The 23,625-nt window shown below is 41.9% G+C and overlaps 1 protein-coding gene across 2 annotated transcripts in view; it reads left to right on the top strand.

The window, feature by feature from the left end:
• The window catches only part of appl2 (adaptor protein, phosphotyrosine interaction, PH domain and leucine zipper containing 2), a 99,794-nt gene that overhangs the window by 53,966 nt on the left and 22,203 nt on the right, over positions 1–23,625 (top strand). For both annotated transcript variants that reach the window (XM_048610506.1, XM_048610505.1), the window contains 10 exons: positions 3,185–3,243; positions 9,621–9,767; positions 11,003–11,085; positions 11,308–11,469; positions 14,573–14,761; positions 18,568–18,610; positions 18,709–18,765; positions 18,865–18,956; positions 20,417–20,569; positions 20,663–20,715. In XM_048610506.1, coding sequence (XP_048466463.1) covers positions 3,185–3,243; positions 9,621–9,767; positions 11,003–11,085; positions 11,308–11,469; positions 14,573–14,761; positions 18,568–18,610; positions 18,709–18,765; positions 18,865–18,956; positions 20,417–20,569; positions 20,663–20,715 — 1,038 coding nt within the window. The remainder of the gene's footprint in view (positions 1–3,184; positions 3,244–9,620; positions 9,768–11,002; positions 11,086–11,307; positions 11,470–14,572; positions 14,762–18,567; positions 18,611–18,708; positions 18,766–18,864; positions 18,957–20,416; positions 20,570–20,662; positions 20,716–23,625) is intronic.

Genomic DNA, 23,625 nt, shown 5'->3' with positions numbered 1-23,625 from the left:
ACTGTCTGTGTGGAATTTGCACATCTCCCTGTGTCTGTGTGGGTTTCCTCCGGGTGCTCTGGTTACCTCCCATAGTCCAAAGATGTGCAGGGTAGATAGATTGGCCATGTTAAATTGTCCATAGTGTCCAGGATGTTTAGGTTAGGTGGGTTAGACATGGGGAAATGCAGGGGCAGGGGAATGAGTTGGGGTGGGATGCTGTTCGGAGGGGCGGTGTGGACTTGTTGGGCTGAATGGCCTGCTTCCACACTGTAGGGATTCTATGATAGTCATGCTTTGTTCATTCACATCCAGACCATTTATGTAAATAACAAAGGTTCCAGCACCAACCCCTGTGGCACACCACTAATCACAGGCCTCCAGTCCGAGAAACAGCCTTCAACCGTCCCCCTCTGCTTCCTACCATCGAGCCAATTTTGAATCCAATTAGCTAGCTCTCCCTGGATCCTATGTGACGTAACCTTCATAACTAGCCTGTGTGGGACCTTGTCAAAGACCTTACTAAAGTCCATGTAGACATAATCCATTGTCCTACCCACATCTATTCTCTTGGTTACCACTTCAAAAAACTCTAAAAGATTTGTCAGCCATGACTTCCCGCGCACAAATCCAATTCCCTGATAGGACCTTGACTGTCCAAATGTTGGTTGATCCTGTCCCTCGGTATCCTCTCCAGTAACTTCCCTACCACTGATGTCCGGCTCACTGGCCTGTAGTTCCCAGGCTTGTCTTTGCTACCGTTCTTAAACAATGGAACAACATTAGCCACCCTCCGGTCTTCCGGAACTTCACCAGTGGCTAAAGATGAAGCAAAAATCGCTGCAAGAGCTTCTGCAATTTCTTCCCTAGCCTCCCACAACATCCGATGATGGACTTGATGAATGCCCAGGGGATTTATCCACCTTAATGCAATCTAAGGCTACAAACACCTCCTCTATGTCAACATGTATATGGTCCAAAACATCTCCACTTGTTTTTCTTATTTCTTTAGCATCCATAATTCAGGAGAAATATTCGTTAAAAATCTCCCCATCTCCTGTGGCTCCGCACACAGATGGCCAGGCTGATTATTAAGGGGACTTATTCTCTCCCTGGCCACCCTTTTACTCTTAATATAGCTAGCTTAATATAGCTTTCTCCTTGAATAATGCAAAAAAGAAAATAGTCAGACATGATTTCTCCTTCTTGAAGCTATGCGGACTGCTTGATTATATTCTGTATTTGTAAATTCTCTACTATTACATTTTTCCTAATGGCAGATGTTCGGCTAACTGGTCTATAGTGACGGGCTATCTGACTCTTTCCCTTTTTGAGTAAGTGTGTTACATTTGGTAGATTTCCAAATATTGTTTCCAAAATGTAGGAATCTTGGAAGATACAAGTTTCTGTAGCGACTTCCTATAAGAATCTAAGATGCACCCCATTGGGTCCAGGAGATTTAACAGTTTTTAATCCCATTAGCTTCCCAAGCATATTTTTTTCTACTGATAGCCTTTGTAGTAATTTCCTTTCACCTTTTCTCCCCTTGATTATTCAGTATTTTTGGAAAACTGATAGTTTTTGGAATTTGGGTAGTTCTCCTATAGTGTGATAATTGCGTTCTTGTGTGACCTCGTGCTATAAGAAATCGTGCTTTAGAAATTGCATTATAGGGAAATCACTATAGAAAATTGTTATATACCTGTACAGCAGAAAGTTTGTGTTATCCAAACAGCGTCCACTACTCATTAATCACATTACAGCCAATTTAATGTTAACGAAACACGTGTTATAGCAGAACTACCTGTCATATCATCTATTATGAAAAGTAATGCAGAGTACTTACTCAACTCTACTGCTATTTCCTGGTTTCCCTAATATTATTTCCCCAACCTCATCCTCTAAGAGGCCTTTGTTAGTTTTTAACCTTTCTGTTTCTTTTTATATACATTCAGGTTTTACTGCCCATTTTTATCTTATTTGCTCATTTGCCCATGATATTTATTTTCTGCCTCTTTTTCTGGTCATTTTTTGTTTGTTTTTAAAACTTTCCCAATCCTCTTGCTTACCACTAATCTTTGCCTCATTATATGTTGTTTATGTCATTTTTATAATGTCTTTAACTACTTGGTTAACCATGGTTGGTTTATCCCCTTCCTAGAATCCTCCTTCCCCGCTGGAATATATCTTTGTTGTGAGTTACGAATTATTTTCTTCAACACCTACCATTGATCATCTGGATCCTTTTTTGCTAAACTCCTTTCCCAGTCCACCCCAGATAATTCTGCCTCCATTCATTTGTGATTACTCTTAATTAACTTTGTTACTGTTGTTACTGACCTAAATTTGTCATTCTCCAACTAAGTGCTAAATTCCAGAACTTTATGATCACTGGTTCTGAGGGGATCTTTAAATGAGCTGGATAACATTTCTTTATTTTCAGTAAACAGATGGAGGCAAACCGAGTCCGATTGTTTTTTAATTAATTTATCTAAGAGATTTTGGTTGTCATTGGTTTTCACACTCCAGAATGAATGAATGAATGAATGAATGAATGAATGATTAAATAAAACCCAGGATAAAGTTACCGTTGAAATAAGCATTCGCCTTTTCTCAATATAAGGTGGGGTAACAGAAATTATGTTCAGTGGTTCTTTCACAGAGGCTCTGAATATATTTTATACGCAAAATGCTGAACCACCTTGCTTGAATTCAGTTACTCTGAGCGTGACACTCCCTTTATTGCGCCAGTTAGTTAAATTCATTTTTATTCTAGCCCATCAATACCTTTGCAGCACAAGGAAGAATTACAATAATGTATATTCTTAATCTAGGAAAGCTTGGAAAAATAACATTCACAAGTAAAAGGAATTTACAACATAAGCTGGAAATCTAAAATAAGCAGAAGATGCTGAAATCATTGGGTCAGTCAGCATGTGGGGAGAGAGTAGGATGTCAACTTTACAAATTTGTGTTCTGATGCCTGAAATATTGATTCTGAAATCTTTTTATCTCTGATTTGGAATGACCTACTTACCTACTTCCTGCTTTATCTGTGTTTGTGACTATAATCATGTTTAAGTAGTTTTTGTGTAAAGTTTCAAAATAAATCTGATTATTATTTAATCTGAATATTCTGTCCTCAGAATGATTTTGTTTTAAATAATTCAATGCCTGAAATAACCTGTTATTTCTGTTTTCATAGAACATGATGCGGCAATGGCAAAATACAGCAAACTGCCCAAGAAAAGAGAAAATGAGAAGGTACTGCATATTTTACTCACCATAGATGTGCAAGATGACTTTAGCAGTGATATTACAGAGACAGTATCGAAGGATTCATCTATATTTTGTATTGTAGTCAGTGGGAACTTAATATCAGGCACAAAGTCTGTGCAGGAGAATCAGAATGACCTTATTACTCAAGATTTATTGCTAGCCCTCCATCTTTACGTAACTTTTTGGACAGATGTTATATACCTTGATTAATACTTTAATGCACTTGAGTCTATCACCTCTGAATCTCCTTTATTCTCTCTTCTTTTTCCTTTTCTCTTTACCTCTCCTGGATTTTCCTCTCCTAACAGCATGCCTTCTTTAATTTTGGGTACTTCACCCTCCCAAATTCTTACTTTAGACCCATCAGAGGAGCAGGAAAGTTGACGTTTGAAATGGGGAGGGGGAAGGGAGCTGGGAAATAAATAGAGAGGAGGGGTGGGCTGGGTAAGATAGGTGGGATGGTGGTAGGTGGATGCAGGTAGGAAGTGGTGGGGATTGAGCAGTGGGATGGGTGGGGCAGATAGGTGGGAGGGAAGATAGATAGGCCTGTGTCAGGTCAAGGAGGCAGGAGGGAGGATGGGTGGGGCTGGGGCTGGGGAAAGGTAGGTGGGGTGGTGATGGGTTAGATGCAGCTAGGGTGTACGGGGATTGGTCAGCGGGAAGGGTAGGGCAGATAGGTGGGGAAGAAGATGGACAAGTTGTGTCAGGTCAAGGAGGCGGGACCACTCCGTGGCCTCCTACCATCCCTTGACGACATCATTTCCAACTGCCATCACAACATCAATCTCCTCAATCTCTCCACCCTTCTCACTGACTCCAACCTCTCCCCCATGGAACGTGCAGCCCTCTGCTTCAACCTTAACCTCACTATCAAACCCGCAGATAAGGTGGGGGTGCAGTAGTGGTATGGCGTACTGACCTCTACTTCGTGGACGGCTAAGCTCCAACTGTCTGACACCTCCTCCTTCCGCCCCCTTGATTATGACCCCAACCCTGACTACCAAACCATCGTCTCTCAGACCATTCATAACCTCATCACTTCAGGTGACCTCCCACCCACAGCCTCCAACCTCATCGCTCCCCAATCCCATACCGCCTGGTTCTATCTCCTTCCCAAAAGCCACAAACCTGACTGCCCTGGCCGACCCGTTGTCTCTGGCTGCTCCAGCCCCACTGAACTCATCTCCGCTTACCTTGACTCTGTTTTCTCCTCCCTGGTCCAGGAACTTCCCACCTATGTCCGGGGCACCACCCATGCCCTCCAACCTGTCCAAGATTTCCAATTTCCTGGCCCCCAACACCTCATCTACTATGGACATCCAATCCCTGTACACTTGTATCCTCCGCGCAGAAGGCCTAAAAGCCCCCTGCTTCTTCCTTTCCCGCAGGCCCAACCAGTCCCTCTCCATTGACACCCTCATCTGCTTCGTAGAACTTGCCTTTACCCTGAACAACTTCTCCTTTAACTCCTCCCAATTCCTACAAGCTAAGGGGGTGGCCAGGGGCACCTGCACGGGTATGCCTGCCTCTTCATAGGATATGTGGAACAGTCCCTCTTCTGCTGTTACACCGGCACCATTCTTCACCTCTTCCTCTGCTACGTTGATGACTGTATCGGGGCTGCCTCATGCTCCCATGAGGAGCTTGAACAGTTCATCAACTTTACTATCACCTTTCACCCCATCCTCAAATTCACCTGGACATCTCCGATCCTCCCTCCCCTTCCTGGACCTCTGTCTCCATCTCTGGTAACCGCTTCAACACCGACATCTATTTCAAGCCCACAGACTCCCACAGCTACCTAGAATATACCTCCTCTTACCCACCTTCCTGCAAGAATGCGATCCCTTACCCCCAATTCCTCTGCCTCCGCCTCATCTGCTCCCAAGATGGAGCATTCCACTCCCGGCCATTCCAGATGTTGTCCTATTTCAAGGATCGCAACTTCCCCCCCCTCAGGTGATCAAAAATGCCCTCAAGTGCATCTCTTGCATTTCCTGCACTTCTGCCCTCAAACCCCCTCCCCCAACAAAAATAAAGACAGAATATTCCAGTCCTCACATATCATCCCACCAACCTCTGCATCTAGCATATCATTCTCCGCCACTTCTGCCACCTACAATATGACCCCACAACCAAAGAGGTATTTCCCTCTCCACCCCATCTGCCTTTCATAGGGACCGCTGAATCCGTGAATCCCTCATCCACTCCACACTCCCCCCTAACCCCACCACACCAGGCACCTTTCCCTGCAACCGCAGGAAGTGCAACACCTGCCTCTACACCTCCCACTCAAGGCCCAAAGCAAACTTTTCATATCTGACAGGGGTTCACCTGTAAGTCCTCCAAACTGGTCTACTATATCTGCTGCTCCCGATGTGGCCTCCTCTACATCAATGAGACCAAGCGCAGACTTGGGGACCATTTCGATGAGCATCTGTGCTCTGTACCCAACAACAACAACATCTTACGGTCGCCAACCACTTTAACTCCCCCTCCCACTCCCTTGATGACATATCCATTCTGGGCCTCCTCCAATGCTACAACGACGCAACACACAACACTTCATATTCCACCTTGGGAGCCTGCAGCCTGATGACCTTAACATAGAATTCACCAGTTTTAAAACCTCCCCACCCCTGGCCTCATCCCTGTCATCTCCACCTCCTTGACAGACACAACCTGTCCATCTTCTTCCCCACATATCTGCTCTACTCTTCCCGTCGACCAATCTCCACTACCCCCTACCTGCATCCAACCTATCACCACCCCACCTATCTTTCCCCAGCCCCATCCATCATCCCTCCCTCCTCCTTGACCCAACACAACATGTTCATCTTCTGCCCCACTTATCAGTCCCACCCATCCCACTGAGCAATCCCCACTACTCCCTACCTGCATCCAACTTATCACCATCGCATCTACCTTTCCCCAGCCACATCCTCCTCTCTCTTTATTCCCCAGCTCCCTCCCCCCTCCCCATTTCTGAAGGACGGTCCCAACCTGAAACGTCAACTTTCCCGCTCCTCTGATGCTGCTTGGCCTGCTCTATTTCTCCAGTTCCACATTGTGTTGACTCTGACTGCAGCATCTGCAGTATTTCCTATCTCTGAGTGATTTAAACCCCCCCTCAGCCTCTTTATCCTTTCTATTCTCCTGCCTCTGTCCCAGGCCAGACTCCCTCTGACGTAAGCCTAGAGAATCTTTCTGTGCCTCTCTTGGCATCACCTGAAGAATCTATGAAAACTATCTAAAATCAACTATGCTGCCTTGCAAGCAGCAATCCCAATTTCCCAGCCTACATTCTGGCCAAGCTTCCTGCAAAGCTTCCACTCGAAGAACTAACCTTTCGCATCCCCTTACTATCCCAGTTGCCCCTACCATAGCTGATCCTGTGGATTGTCTCAGCATTGGAAAATTACTTGTTAAAGGTTGAGGAGAGGCTTGTGCGACAACTCCATCAGCAAGGTGGTGCACTGGGGGCTGAGCTGATTTTTGTGACACTGTGTTCTGATTCCATGATTTTTGTATCTTGACTCAGTATGGGAAATGTGGTCTTGTGCATGTACTCTCTTTTCAAAAACTTATGAAAGGTCAACATTTTCCTGAATACAATCTAGAATGCTGAATTCATTAAGTGAAAATGGTTGGGGCTTGAACAGAATGATTGAAAATCCATTGTTATGAAGGAGTGCAGATACCAATGTGAAATATTTTCACGACTGAAAATGGCTTTGGGAATGTAAAGAACAGTCTTGATTCAGTACAGAAATTGTTTGATTCTGTGACAACAAGGTGCAGAGCAGGACGAACACAGCAGGCCGAGCAGAAAGGCTGACGTTTCGGGCCTAGACCCTTCATCAGAAAAGATGTTCATCCAGCTCTGCACCTTGTTGTCTCGGATTCTCCAGCATCTGCAGTTCCTACTATCTCTGTTTGATTCTGTGACTGATTTGAATTTCTTTCTTGAAAATTTTCTGGTGATTGATTTATTTTCCTGAATAATTTGACCAGTCTGGAGAAATTTCCAAGAAGTATTTGTCCCTAAAACCTGTAAATAATGCATACTGGTCCAATTAATCTTGTATACTTGAAAATGGAGCGCCAACACAATCAGTATGCCATTTCCAAATATTACTGTTTCTTCCCTCTGGCTTAAACCTACAGACTGTGGCTTCTCCTTTAACTTTGTGTAAAATTTCTATCCCATTTTCTTTCTGCAACATTTACTTCACTGCATTTCAATGAGCAAGGAACATTCTTTAGTAATGATGCTACTGATAATGGTTTTTGAGTAGTTGCCTACAGTTTAGTACACTGGAGCTGCAGGATGGATATAGGGGTTGAGTAGGCAAGTGCCAACACAATCCCTGACTTGAGCATGGACTGGCTGATCTCTCAGCAGAGTTGTAGAACTAATTTTTGCCTCTCTTCACATATTAGACTGTAATTTGCTGCCTTACAATACCTAAATGTATCTGCCATTTGTTAATCTCGTGTTATCATAATGAGGGTTTAATTGTTTCTTTGTGTAGCAAATGGCAAAACATGGTATCTAAAATGGCACAGTGAGGGAAAGAGGCCGTCTCTATTGTGTATGAACAGGGGAAGTAGCTGTCGAAGTTTGGGATATAAACATCACAATGACGGAGGAGGATGGATTAGGGTTGTTGAATTTCATGCCAAATTATGTACAGAAAAACAATTTCAAAAGGAAAAAAGACAATGTTGGCCCTTCAGATAATGAAGAGATAGAGGGAATGAGTAGAAGGTTGGAGGTGAAGCCCAAGATCAGTCATGAACATCAACTTATGAAGACTCCTTCAACAGCACCTTCCACACCTGCGGGCTGTACCATCTAGAAGGACAAGGCAGTAGATGCAAAAGAACACCACCAGTTGCAAATTTGTCTCCAAACTCCAGACCATCCTGACTTGGAACCAGCATTCTGACTGCACAGCCACTGAGAAGTTCCACACATACTAATTATGCCAGTGCACAGCTTCCACTTGTGGAAGACAAACTAATGAGAGCATTTATTGGAACTACTTCACAATTCCATCACTGTCACTGTTATAAAGTCCTGGAGATTCCTTTACTAATATCTTTGTTGGTGTCCCTACACTCTATGGACTACAGTCTAAAAAGGTAGCTCACCACCATCTTCACCAGAGTGTTTAGGGATAGACAATAAATACTCAGCTAATTAGCGATGCCCACATCCTGTGAATGAAAGAAAGAGTAGTGGAGTAAGCTTAATGGATCATATGATCAACTTCTATTGATATTTCTTGTATGAGCGTTGTGTTCAATTCCTTATTGTTTGTGTGTCAGAATTGTTTATCACCTTATGACTGAAGCATCTAATGCAGGATTGGAATGGGTGTCCACAGAGCTGAATGTTCATTTAGGAGATATTGGTGCTTGGGGAAGCATCTGCGTCTACATCACCTGGGCACATCTGAAGTTGCATATTTAGCAAAGATGGCCCTGTCAACTGGCTGAATTAAATTCATTGTCTGCCTATACTTGGACAGGTCACGTGCAGTGATCTCGAAAGAAGTGTCTACAATGTAGAAGTTTGCATAGATCTCTGTTTGAATGTTCTTCTGTCGTTTATACTGACTACTTTGTATTTGTTCTGAGAAACTTCTTACAAGATCTTGGTGATTCTGTTATCACCAGAAGACATGGTTGAATTTTCTGGAGGGTGGTCTCCATCTTGTTGAGCCCAGCATCATAAAGGAGCTCGTAGTTTATGATTATTTCCAGCTGTCAAATTCTCAGGATGGACCTTTGGTGTCTTTCATGATATGTTCCCAAAGTAGTTTGCTGTATGGATTCTGTACTGTACAGCAGGATAGTAAGGGCAATGGCCATGTAGAATTTGATCTGGAATATCACTATGATTGGGTGTTTACATTCATATTGCCTTTTAAGTGGCTCTTAAAACTTGTGAAAGCACTGTTGATTTACAGCAAAGTAATATTAAATAAAGCTTCTTTCTATTCTTGTAACTGTTATTTCATACTTGCATACTGAAGAAAATGAATTGGTTGTTTGCCCATTTAATTACATTATTAGTATTTAATCATAAATATTATTCTATGGTTTTGATGTTCAATTTAGATTGAGTTTTTATTTGTTTTTTTTCCCCCCTTTCTGTTGTCATTAAATAAAGAGGGAGTGTCATTAAAGGAACAGACATCATTCCTTCCTTACCCTGGCAAACCAACTGTATCTGTAAGATAATTTAAAAATCAGACTTACACAATAGATAATTGGTGTTATGCCACTTCATAATTACAAGGAAACCAGTTCTTAAAGAAAATCCTCATTCACAGACGGCTTCTGTTTTTCAGTTGAAGGCGGAGGCAGTAGCAGAAGTAGCAACTGCGAGAAAAAGGCAGCATCAGTCTTCCTTGCAATACTTTTGTGCCTTAAACGCTCTACAATATAGGAAGCGGGTGGCAATGTTGGATCCACTGCTTGGCTTCACACAGGGTCAGGTTAGTAAATGTGTCCGTAAGAAATGTCCATCACTGCCCTGACATCCCTCATTGCCCCCACGCCAGTTACTGCCCTGACGTCCCTCACTGCCTTAAATTCTGTCAATATGCCTGTCACTGTCCTATTGTCCATCCTCATTCTGAGGCCTATCCTGGGCCTCTCGTCCATCGTGGCCCATATGTCGGTTGTTATCCTGCAGATTTTCTTCTCTGTCACTCACACTTGTGACTTGCCTGTGCACTCACTGACTCACTCAGCTTTGTATGTGAGCATGCATTCAGATGCTCACTTGCTCAATCACTCACATGCACTCTCACTGACTCATGCATTCTGTGTCTTTCATGTAGGCGCACAGTCTTGTGTGCATGAATTCTTGCAGGCACGCACTTCCACATGAGCTACTGTGCCCACTCCCACACTCAAATGCACACACTCATGGTACTTAGCCACATGCTCCGTCGCGCTCACTTATGAGCTAACATACTATTCAGAGATCTAGAGAATACTCACAAGAATATTCTTGTCTTGCTTTTCAACTCTAACCAAGTGGTTTCTGCCCTAGGACCCTCAAGGACATCCATCCTTTCCTCTTCAAAGGCTTCCCTAATTATTATTGTTACCCAAGTTTCATTTTTCCTACCATATTTTCTGGACATATTCCTGGAATATTAAGCATCCAAACCTCACTATTTTTATTCGTGTTTCTATCATTGTCATGAGCCATAAACTCATAGGATCTAGGAACAGGAGTAGGCAATTCAGCCCTTCGAGCCTCCTCTGCTATTTTATACCATAATGACTAACCATATTCTGTCTCAGCTATTTGTGCTTGTAAGTCACAAGCCTTATTTATCGCACGTGGTGCACTTATATGCATTCCAAACCCCTCTTTGTACTCACCATATCTTTTAGTCTTTGGTCTTGTCCTGCCCTGCCTAATCTGATCCTCCTTTCTTCCATACAACACACTTATTCCTTTATGAAGATTACTCCTCTTTTAAACCTCTTTTGCTGATACCTGTCAATTTAGTAAACTAAACACACTCAACCACACTAATAAACTTCCCCGTAAGAACAAAAAATCCTTTTTGAATGGGTACTTATAGATCTGTTTATTGATGTCAGGTGTGAATGTAGCCAGAGAATATTTAACAGCTATGTGGTCCCAATTTTTAAGTACAAAGCATTTGAAACTTGTAAGAATGCATTTGTCTGATCATCTTATGTCTTACAGATCAACTTTTTCAAGATGGGAGTGGAAATGTTTTCAAAGAAACTGGAAGAATTTTTGTCTTCTGTTGCAACCATGGTTCAAAGGTTGTAAATAATTATTTTTGACTTTCCTGATTCCAGAGGTTGATCATTTGGTTGTTTTATAGCTTTCAAAAGAGAAGATACTCAATGTCTCCCTTATTCGATGTGAAAAGCATCATTTTTCCATATTGAAGATTTCCTTTTGATAGTTAGTCAGATATTTAAAATGAGATGTTGACACTGTCCACTGCACTAAATGTGTTTTATATGTTATCCAATCATCAGTATCCAAGGGCAACTGGATGCAGAGGCTGAAAGCATGAGATTGGTCCAACAGGAGCTACTGTTAGCCAATGAGTCCATCTATATTCCTGATAACAACACTACCACATCAAAACCAGCTAACAGGAACCTTCTTCAAAAGGCTGGCTACCTGAATATTCGAAAGTAAGAGCGTTACAATTTCATTTTATTCGATCTAAGACTTCTAATACTGAAATTTTGGACTCAAGGCTATGTGTCTTGTATTGCTTACAGTTCTGGTCACCACACTACCAGAAGGATGTGGATGCTTTGGAGAGGGTACAGAAAAGGTTTACCAGGCTGTTGTCTGGTGTGGAGTATTTTAGCTATGAAGAAAGGTTGGATAGACTGGGTTTGTTTTCACTGGAATTCAAGAGGTTAAGGGGCGACTTGATAGAAGTTTATAAGGTTATGAATGCCATAGAGTGGAAAGTATGAGGCTTTTTCCCAGGATGAAGGGGTCAATTGCTAGGTGCCACAGGTTCAAGGCTGGGGGATAGATTTAAAAGAGATGTGTGAGGCAGGTCTTTCACACAAAGGGTGGTGAGTGCCTGGAATACGCTGCCAGAGGAAGTGATGGAAGCAGACACAATAGCAGCATTCAAGCAGCACCCAGACGAATACGTGAATAGGAAGGGAATAGAGGGATACAGACTGTGTAAGTGAATACAGTTTTAATATGGAAGGGCAAAACATGTCGGTGCAGACTTGGAGGGCCGAAGGACGTGTTCCTATCCTTATTGTTCTTTGTTCTGTGCTCAACCTACCTGCCTGTCAATATTTCTCCTGATCTCGCAGCTCCCGAGCTGGTTGAGGCCTTGGCTGGGAAGTTGTTGAAACAGCCTTGTTCGAGCCTACCATCCTTTGACTGTACCTCTAAGCACCCATTGTGATGAGAACGTAGAATATCATCAAGCTCAGAATGGCTCGTCGGACCTGGACTGTGTGTTTAAATGAGACCCTTGCTTAGACAGTGTGTGAATCTCACTGGCTGCTCAAGACATGCCTGTAAATATGGTGAGAGGATTGAATAAGTAGGTTTCTCCAAGCAGTTTATCTCTCATCAATCGGATCATTGATGAAGACTGAGATGTTCAATATTTTGGCTAAAATATTTTGCAGCTAACGAGCATCCTTCAAAAGTCTGGGTACCTTAATATTTGAAAGTAGGGTGTTACAATTTTATTTGGAGTGATAAGGCCAAAATGGCCACCACAGATACAGCCCATGATCTCAGCTGACCATGACAAGACAGTCTACAAGAAGCATCTGTGCATTCACTGATGGTCACCCTGTCTGTGACATCATCAGTGTGAGTGCTGCTGACCCTGGGGGCAGCAACCAGTGGGAGTGAGAGCTGTGGGGCTGTGCACTGGGAGCTAGGGAAAACTGGCACCATGAGTAGCAGTGAGGATCTGCACTAGGAGTGGGGTTCGGTGAAGGGCCTGCATTGGAAGCTTTGGAAAGCCTGTACCAGAGCGGGTGCAGGATGGTGACCTGCATAGGAAGCCAGCCTTCTTCTTGTCTAAGGATGAGGGGGAGGCTACAAGGGGAGGCAGCTGGGAGAGAGAAGGAACAGGATGCTGCAAAGAAGAGAGCTCAGTTTCAAACTAAAATTAACTTTTCTTATTTTATTGTACAGGAAGTTGACACCATGCAGCACCATCTTTAGTCAGGCAGCTGCTTGCCATCACTTGAAAACTGTGTCAACTTTCTCTGTTCTCTTTGCACCATCTCGAGATGATGTTCTTAGGATACTCTGTCTTGCATTTTATTAAACCTAATGATGTTATCATTGAAATTATAGAATGGGATGTGCATGTATTTGTGTGCTTGTGTGCATGTGTGTGATCGCTGCTCGACCTTAGTGGGGTCTGATCTCAAGTTAGTGATAATACCAGCACCAGCATCCATAGATTCCTATTGAAATCAGTCAGCATTTGCCCTTGCTTTCAACTAGTGGCAGCATATTAAATACTGCACAAGTTATATAGAAAATAGCATTTTTGTTACATTTAGCATATAAACAAAGAGCGCTGATGGGAAACATCGACTACAAAGAATCCTCACAGTGTTTGGCATTTTGCATCAATGTTCTAGGAAGGGTGTAAGAACATAACTAGTAATTACTGGCTGGTCACTTTGACATGGACAGTGGTAAGGTTTCAAACTGTCATAAGGGAAAATAACAGGTGCTTGAAGAGATTTGAATTAATTAGGGAAAGCTACCACTGATTTGTAAGACTCAAATCGTGCTTAATTAATCTAGTTAAATCCTAAATATTTTAAAAAGCAAATACAGTGGATGTTTATTTGGATCTTAAGAAAACATTTGACAAAATTAAGGCTCATGGATCAGATGGTTGGCCTGGATAAAAATTTGGGTTGGGACAGATTACAGCAAGTCATGTTCAATGCTTATTTTGCAATCCAGGGGCTGGTAGGCCATGCTGTTCCCCAGAGTTCAGTACTAGGAAATGGTGCTTTGTTTGCTGTATGACTTAAATATTGAAAGAGATTAACATTTCACAATTTGGTGATGATACTAAACCTGGAGATGAGTCACAGTGAGGATGATAACACTTAACTGCAAGTGGAGATAACTAGACTAACAGAAAAGATAGACTGTTGCAGATGACATTTAGTACAAGGAGGTAGTACATTTTGGCAGAAGGGATAGAGAGATCCAATGTAGATTTACTGGCATAGTTCTAAAGAATGCGCGGGAACAGAAGTGCTTAGAACTGCATGTGCATTGATCTTTAAAGGTTGCAGGATGTTTTGAGAGACTACTTTGCAAAACACGTTGGATCTTTGCCTTCATAGATACTGCACAATTTATATAGAGAATAGCATTTTTGTTACATTTAGCATATAAACAAAGAGCGCTGATGGGAAATATAGACAACAAAGAATCCTCACAGTGTTTGGCGTTTTGCATCAATGTGGAGTATCAAGTAGCATTCTTTCTAAGCTGAGCAGTCACTCACCTGCTTAGAGCTCCTGCATATGCTGAATGTTGTCCAAAGCATTGATTTCCACATGTGGAAGTTGATGCTGTGCACAGATCTCAGATGTCCATGCAGTGCAATAAACATAGGAAAAATGTAGGTATTGGGTACTATGGCGGGGGAAAAGTTATGCAGAGTTTGTATGGGTCTGTATTTTTGTTTCCATTCATTGTAAGCATTTTCTCTGTTAAGGTGACTTGGTATAATTACATCTCTTTGCCTCTTTATTCCCTTAGTAAAACAGGCCTGGTGTCTACTTCCTGGGAGAGGTTATATTTCTTTACGCAAGGAGGTAACCTGATGTGTCAGCCACGAGGGGCAGTAGCTGGAGGACTGATCATGGACTTGGATAATTGCTCAGTTATGGCAGTAGATTGTGAGGACAGAAGATACTGTTTCCAGATCACTTCACCTTCAGGAAAAATGTACGTCACAACCACAACATAACATTCTTCAACCAGTTTCACACCTTTTGCTAAAGTTATCATTTTAATTGCTTTAATATATCTCCAGTTCTGTTATTTATACTTAGGTGTAGTCTTATGGCTGAAACAAATTTTTAATGTTGAGCTGCCAATCTAGATGTTCATAATTAAAGTATGGAAATCTGAGTAATATTATTTATAAACTGTGGTCATTTACATGGTAGTTGAAACCATTTGTAAATGTTAGGCTTCCTTTAGTGACAAAGATAGAAATTTCTGGAAAAGCTTAGCATAGCTGGCTGCATCTGTGAAGAGAAATCAGAACCTCAGAACTGATGGTAGCTAGGAAAATGTCAGTTTTTATGCAGACGTTAGGGTGGGCGGAGGAGGTAAGGAGTAAATGATAGGTGGGATAGAGCCCAAAAAGAGAGAAAAACAGCCAGACAAAGGAATGGATAACGATCTGGCTAGGTGGCTAACAATAGGTTGTGTGTAATAGCAGACTATGTGTTAGTGAAAATTTGTAGCTGGGATTGTGGATGGAGTCGTTTGTTAGCTTGCCGAGCCAATTGTTCTGTGGTGTGCAGACATTTCATTACCATTCCAGGCAACATCATCAGTGCGACCTCTAATTGAAGCATTGGTGTTGTGTCTGTTACAAATTTATATGATCCTCTGGTGTGGTGGGTCTTGTCACTTCCAGTTCTGTTTCTCAGTAGCGGTCTGTATACAGGATCTATTTCTATGTGTTTATTAATGGAGTTGATACACACTTGTCTCGATACACACAGACAATGAGGGCCATCAGTTTGACTGGGACAAAGTGACTGTACCGGGACAAGTGAACAATAGACATGCAAGGGAATTTCTGGAGGCCTGATTCTCAACACAGGACTCCATTAACAAACACATAGACGTAGACCTCATATACAGACCATTGCTTAAAAAAAAATAGAACCTGAAGAGACAAGACCCACTACGCATTATTTTATAGCCTCCTATCCCAGTACCTAAGTCATTAATAAATGCAATGAAAAGTTGAGACCCCAATCCAGATCTTTGCCGATTAGAATTCTTGTTATGAACAAAAACAAAGTTTCTGGAAAAGCTCAGCAGGTCTGGCAGCATCTGTGGAGGAGAAAACAGAGTTAACGTTTTGGGTCCGGTGACCCTTCCTCAGAATTCTTGTTATCCTTGCTTTCTATCTCCTACCACTCAGCCAATTTCGTAACCAGAACAATAATTTACCTTCAGTTCATGAGTTTCAGCTTTAGCTCTCAGTCACTTATGAGGCAGTTAGCAATTGCTTTCTGGGAGTATGTGTAAATAATGTTCATGGAAATTTCCATATCCCAACTTCCATCGTTTCTTCAAAAACTTCAGTCAGGTTTGCCAGACATGACCTATCTTTTACAAATTCACACTGGCTCTCTCTGGTCAGGTCAATTTTCAAGGTGTCTTTAATTATGTAATTAGGAAGTGTTCTTAAAAAGGATCACTGGACTTGAAGCATTAACTCTGCTTTCTCTCCACAGATGTTGCCAGGCCTGTTGAGTCTCTCCAGCAGTTTCTGTTTTTGTTATTATAATTTCCTGTTTCTTTCTTCTCTTAAATAGTGGAATAGGCCCATAGAATTTTCCATCCTAGACTTAATCTCTGCAATAGCAATTGTGCCTGATTGACACCTCTTCCCAACTTTAAATACTTACTTTCTTTGCCACCACAGTAGCAGCAGTTTACAAGGTGCACTCAACTCATCAAGCCATCTTAGACATCCCCTTATAAATCCGAGACTTCTAAGAACCGGATGAATGGGAACACTACCATCATTTGCAGATTCCCTTCTATGCCACACTCCATTCTGACTTGGATTTATATCACTGTTCCTTCACTGTTACTAGGTCAAAAATAAACTGGAGCTCCCTTCTTGGCAATGCTGTGGGTATACCTAAACTTCATGGACTGCAACGGTTCAAGAACTTGGCACACCACCACTTTCTCAAGTGCAGTTATCATGGGCAATAAATGCTGGCCATTGTCAACATTCTCTGTTACCCTGTGTTTTCCTGCTAATATCTTGAAGCTTTTGATCAGATTATCTCTTAACCTTCCAAATTCTAGAGAAAACAGGCCTAATTTGTATAATCTCTCCTCACAACTTAACCCCTGAAATCCAGGTAAGATTCTTGTGAGCTAATGTTCTACTCCCTCCCAGGCCAGTGTATCCTTCCTAAAGTATGGTCTGCTCACAGTGCATCCAAGTGGGGTCTATCCAGAGTTTTGTATCACTGCAGTGTAACATCTGCATTCTTGAGCTCCAGTTGTCCTTACATTGTCACCGTTTTATATCCCCACTCTTTACACTCTACTTGCATTGATTCTTTCCCTGCAATTGGTCAATGGTGAAAAATAACACTCGGTCTCTTGGATGCACTGATTCATACTGTGTCAAGTGAAAACTTCTGGAAAAGAAACGTATGTAAATTGAGTTAAACTTCCCATATGTGCCTGAGGTTGTGAAGGACTAACTCATGTTGCTGTGGATCAGTATCATCCTCAATTTTGTCTTAAGATGTGTACATTGTTGGCAAATCTAGCATTTGTTACTCATCCTTAGAGTCAACGCCATTTGCATCATAGTTTAGAGAAATAATTGCATCCCTGTCATTCTTGTTCTTTGTCACCCGCTGACATACACAAGCATCAAATTACTCTTCTCCATTGCTGCTGAACATCTATTTAGAACATAGAACATAGAACAGTACAGCACAATACAGGCCCTTCGGCCCACGATGTTGTGCTGAACTTTTACCCGAAACCTAAGGTCTATCTAACCTCCACTGCTACCTTATTCTATCATCCATGTGCCTATCTAATAGCCGCTTAAATTACCCTAATGAGGCCGACTCCACTACCCTCTCCGGCAATGCATTCCATGCCCCTACCACGCTCTGAGTAAAGAACCTACCTCTGACGTCTCCCCTATATCTACCTCCACTCACTTTAAAACTATGTCCCCTCGTAAAAGCTACCTCCACCCTAGGAAAAAGTCTCTGGCTGTCTATCTATACCTCTGATCATTTTGTACACGTGTATCAAGTCACCTCTCATCCTTCGTCGTTCTAAAGAGAAAAGCCCTAGCTCTCTCAACCTTTCCTCGTAAGACCTTCCCTCCATTCCAGGCAACATCCTGGTAAATCTCCTCTGCACCTTTTCCAACACTTCCACACCTTTCCTGTAATGAGTTGACCAGAACTGGACACAATACTCCAGATGTGGCTGAACCAGGCTTTTGATGCAAATATATAATGGTGCTCTTGTGACGCAGTGGTAGTGGACCAACAGGCCTGGATTCAAATCCCACCTGCTCCAGGCATGTGCCATAACATGTCTGAGCAGGTTGATTAAAAATATTTACCATGGTGTTAAATGAAACTGCAACATCGTCCAGTTAGTCAGCTTTGTGAATGAAGTAAAATTTGGTTTGGCTTAGCAGTGGAAGCAGGCAAATTACTTTTTATAAGCAGACAGAAAAAGGAGCAAACCTGTTGCTTGGGATCTTGATGATTACCTTTGAACTGTTCAGTAATGTGTGGAGCTGGAGGAACATAGCAGGTCAAGTAGCATCAGAGGGGCAGGAGAGTTGGCGTTTCGGGCCTAGATCCTTCGTCAGGGCCGCCAGTCCTGCTGTGTTCCTCCAGCTCCACACTGTATTGACTCTGACTCCAGCATCTGCAGTTCTTGCTTTCTCTGACTGTTTGGTAATGGACTGAAATGCTATTCATGTATTAATGGTTCTATTCTAGGGGCATTGTCCTTCAAGCAGAAGGCAAGCAGGAGTATGAAGAGGTATTGAAATAAATTATACTTAGAAATTTTTCTTTGCTTTATGTTAATTTCTGTAAGAATTTTGACATGACTTCTTTGTTTCTGTTTCTAACTTTCAGTGGATTTGCACCATTAATAACATTTCCAGGCAGATATACCTGACTGACAACCCTGAGGTAACTTCTGTTATTGTTACATTGATGTTGCTATATTTTTGGTTAAAATTTCAGTTTGTCCAAGTTGTTGTATCAACACTCTATTCTCTTTTGTACTAGGCTATTGCAATCAGGCTGAACCAGACAGCAGTGGAAGCAGTAACACCTATGTCCACATTTCAGAAAAAACACGAAAGTCTACGTCCTGAGATGTAAGAGCTGAAGTGCAATGATTTGTTTTGGAGCTAATTGATCGTGATAATGCATAGTTACCATCTACAGCCAAATACAATGCCATGCTCATTCAAGTCTCCACATCAGCATTATTATTTAGAATTAATTATTTGGTGCATTTCTGGAGATAACATTAAAATTTCTTTATGCACTGTAAGATTCTACAAACTACATGAAACAGCATTTACAAATCAAAGTTAGCAATCTTTTCCCTCAGCAAAAACTTGTATGGCAGGGATTTGAAGAGCTACGCTTGGTTGTACATTGTGAACTATGCATATTACTTCAGGTGTCTTGTAACAGGTTGAAAAATTGTTTTATTTGGCATATATTTGTTATCACAGATCCTCAGCACATCCAATTGTCATAAAAATCAATTGCACACATTTGTTTAATTCATGTATATTTTGCTTGTATATTCCCCTTTAGGGCAGCATTTTTGTTGAGTTAGCACTGCCGCTTCACAGCGCCGGGGACCCGGGTTCAATTCCAGCCTTGGGTGACTGTCGGTGTGGAGTTTGCACATTGTCCCCGTGTCTGCTTTGGTTTCCTCTGGGTACTCTGGTTTCCTCCCACAATCCAAAGATGTACAGGTTAGGTGGCTTGTCCATGCTAAATTGTCCTGTAGTGTCCGGGAATGTGCAGATTATGTTGTTTAGCCATTGGGCAAAACTCCATGAAGGATTGTGGAGATGGGGTGGGGTGGCGGGTCTGGGCGGATGTTCTTCAGAGGGGCATTGCAGACTCGATGGACCTGAATGGACTCTTCTGCACTGTAGAAATTGTATGGTTGTATGGATTCTCAGAATCTTGTATTCAAATCTTTATTGGATTAATTTCAAAATCATGTATTTACAGAATAGATGAATTGAAGCTGAGATATTTTAGTTGGTTGCCTGTAGGGGGAAAAAATTATGCCATTAACTCGCATCTACTGTTCTTATTGGGCAGATTCTGTTTATTGCCTACTCAAAATTTTCTTCCATGGATCATGTCACTCCTCTGTGTGTCTGATGTAGCTCTATTGAGCTATTTAGGAAAGTTAATTTTGACTGGCAGCTCTTGTTGATCTCTTCCTCTGTAGGCTAATCACAGTCAAACAGATATATTAGGTCTAACATAGTATGGTAGTGAGCATGCATGTTATTTACTGACCCATCAAACTAGCATTTTATTTGAATACACAATGGTTATTCCGACTTTTCACTTTTTGTACTTGATCATCTCTGAGCCTTGGTGCTGCCAGTACTACTGCACAACAACCAGGAAATTCTCTTCCCACTGATGACATTCTGCCTGCTGCCTCAAACAACTTTTGCTGGACATAGCTGAGAATGCTGACATTTCTTCCAAGTTTAACAGAGTATTGTGATTCCCTTTGCCAAGTGAAGTGCTGTATTTTCGCTGGTTGTTCACTGTTGTTTTATGTACTTCACAGAGCTGAACGTGAATCTACAGAAGCTGTGAGCAATGAGCAGTGTTTGACAGATGCCCCAGAATCTGCAGATCCACTAGTAGTCCCTGGAACCCCGATTCAGTTTGACCTCTGTTCTACAAGTGAGGACTTTGATTGCAACAAATCTGTCAGCAGGTTTGTATATACAACAACTTCAAATAAATTCAAGCCACTTTATGAATCTCAGGAAATATATCTGTGTACTTTAATTAGTTGAATATCTTTCAGACGTGTAAACCCATTTGGAGAATCAGACCATGACAAAGCTGCAGCTTCGGAGGGTAAGCAATCCTTTGGATTAAAAGATATTTATTTGTATCAGTGAATAATTCCACAAAAGATAGATTTATTTTTGTAAGTATAGAAACAGTAAGCTGTTAATGAAGGAAAGAATGCGGCCAATTAAGAGATCAAAAATACAATTTAGTGTGGAGATGCTACAGGTTAGCGTGTTGATGATCTCTTTGTCTCGCTTTTCACAAAAGACAGGATGAAGCAGATGTGGTAGTTGAGGAGCATGTGATCTTAGATGGAATAAGTATTATGAGAGAGCAAATATTAATGATTGCCATCCTTTACAGTGGATAAATTGTATTTTATTTGTTCATAGGATGTGGATCAGGCTAACATTTATTGCCCAGCTCTAATTGCTGTGCAGTAGGTGGTGGTGAACTGTCTTCTTAAACCATTGCAGTCCTTAGAATACCCCAACATGCTGTTAGGGAGGGAGTTCCAGGATTTTGACCCAGTGACAGTGAAGGAACAGCGATATAGTTCAACGTCAGGATGGTGTGTGAGTTGAAGGGAAACTTGCAAGTGGTGGTGTTCCTATGCATCTGCTGCCCTTGTTCTCCTCAGTGGTACTGGTCACAGGTTTGGAAGGTGCTGTTGAAGGAATCTTGGTGTGTAACTGCATGGCATCTTGTAGATTGTACACACTGCTGTCACTGTGGGAAGGGATTGAATGTTGAAAGTAGTGGATGTTTTGCTAATCAAAGAGAGAAAGGAATAGAGTGAGTAATTCCAGACCAATCAACCTAAATTCAATGGTGGACGAATTATTGAGAAAAATTTGAGTGGTTGATTCTCGATGGACAGACTAATGAATAGACAGTGTAGAGATGTTAAGGGAAGTCACTCGATATGTTTTGAGTAAGTGACAAAGTTTATTGCTCAGGGTGTCATTTTTGATGTGATTTTAGCAAGGCTTTTAACACAGTCCCACATGGCAAACTGTTCAGAATATTTCAAGGTTGTGTGGTCCAAGGGAAAATGACAAATTGAATCCAATATTGGCAATATGATGGGAAACAAAGTCACAGTCAGTGGGTGTGTTCTATGATTGGGAGGAAATTTCGGTGGGATTCTTCACGGCTCAATATTAAAATCGTTGCAGTTTATGGTATATGTCAACAACATGTACTTAAAGGTGGAGGGCATAATCAAGAAATTTGCAAATGATACAAAAATTGGCCATGTAGTTGATGGCGAGGAAGAAGGCTGTAGATAACAGTGGACTGGTTAGATTGCTGGAAAAGTGGTGATTGTGATTCAGTCTGGAAATATGAGAACGAGTGCATTTGGCGAGGAAAAACATCAAAAACAAAAATATGATTGTGAGAAATTACAATAATAAAACAAGTACATTAGTGATCAAGAGGTATTTGGGATTCTTTAGTAGCTGATTCTCAATATTACAGCAATACAATTTGGCCAAATGAGCATTACTTAGACCACAGCTAGGTGTCCCATATAGTCTTTTTAGTCACATTTGATGGAGATATAATCTTACAAAAAGGATTATAGACCATAGAATATAGAACAGTACAGCACAGGAACAGGCCCGTTGGCTCACCATGTCCATGCCGACCATGATGTCATTATCATTATCCCAACGGCCTGCATGTGGTTGATGTACCCCTATTTGCTGCTTCTTCAAATGTTTGTCTAAATGCCTCTTAAACTTTTCTAACGTATCTGTTTCTACCACCTCCCTTGGCTGTGTTCCCAGCACCTACCAATTCTTTGTTTAGAAAAAAACTTTCATCACACATCTCCTTTAAGCTTTTCCCCTCTCACCTTAAACATATGCTCGCTAGTATTTGACATTTCCATCGTGAGGAAAAAGTGTCCTACTATCCACCATATCCATGCCTCACATAGTTTATATTATTTTTGTCAGATCGTCCTCAGCTTCCGATGCTCTAAGAAAAACAATCCAAGTTTGTCCAACCTCTCCTTATAGCTAATACAGTCCAATCCAGGCAACATCCTGATAAGGCAGCATCAGAGCAGCAGGAAAGTCGATGTTTCAGGACGGGGCCCTTCTTCGGTCCTGATGAAGGGACCCGAGCTGAAACGTCGACTTTCCTGCTCCTCTGATGCTGCCTGACCTGCTGTGTTCCTCCAGCTCCAGACTGTATTGACTCTGACTCCAGCATCTATGGTTCTTGCTATCTCCAACATCCTGATAAACTTGTTTTGCACCCTTTCCAAAGCCTTCACATCCTTCCTATAATGTCAGGAAACAGAACTGCGCACAATACTCCAAATGTGGCCTTACTGAAGTTTTATATAGGTGCAGTGTGCTAGTCAACTTGTATGTTGAATGCCCTGACTGAAGAAAGCAAGCATGCACTATGCCTTTTTTTATCACCATATCCACTTGTGTTACATTTTCAGGGAGCTACGGACTTGCACCCCAAGATCCCGCTGTATATCAGTATTCCTAAGGGTCCTGCCATTTACAGTATACTTTCCTCTTGCATTTGACCTCCCAAAATGCATCACCTCACATTTGTCCAGATTAAACTCCGTCTTCCATTTCACTGCCCAATTTTCCAACTAATCTGTATCCTGCTGTACCCTTTGACAACCTTCCTCACTATTCACAACTCCACCAATTTTCATGTTGTCTGCAAACTTACTAATCAGACCACCTATACTTTCATCCAAGTTATTATATGTATTCCAATTGACAGAGGTCCCAGGACTGATCCTTGTGGAACATCACAGGTCACACACCTCCAGTCAGGAAAACATCCCTCCACAGCTACTCCATGTCTTCTATGACCAAGACAATTTTGTATCCAGGAACAAAAACAACGTTGCTGGAAAAGCTCAGCAGGTCTGACAGCATCTGTGAAGGAAAAAACAGAGTTAACGTTCTGGGTCCGGTGACCCTTCCTCAG

This window comes from Rhincodon typus, chromosome 22 (genome assembly GCF_021869965.1).
Source record: "Rhincodon typus isolate 14 chromosome 22, sRhiTyp1.1, whole genome shotgun sequence".
NCBI classification, from domain to species: Eukaryota; Metazoa; Chordata; class Chondrichthyes; order Orectolobiformes; family Rhincodontidae; genus Rhincodon; species Rhincodon typus.
Note: the sequence above shows the minus strand (reverse complement) of the source record. Positions and strands in the feature narration are given on the sequence as shown.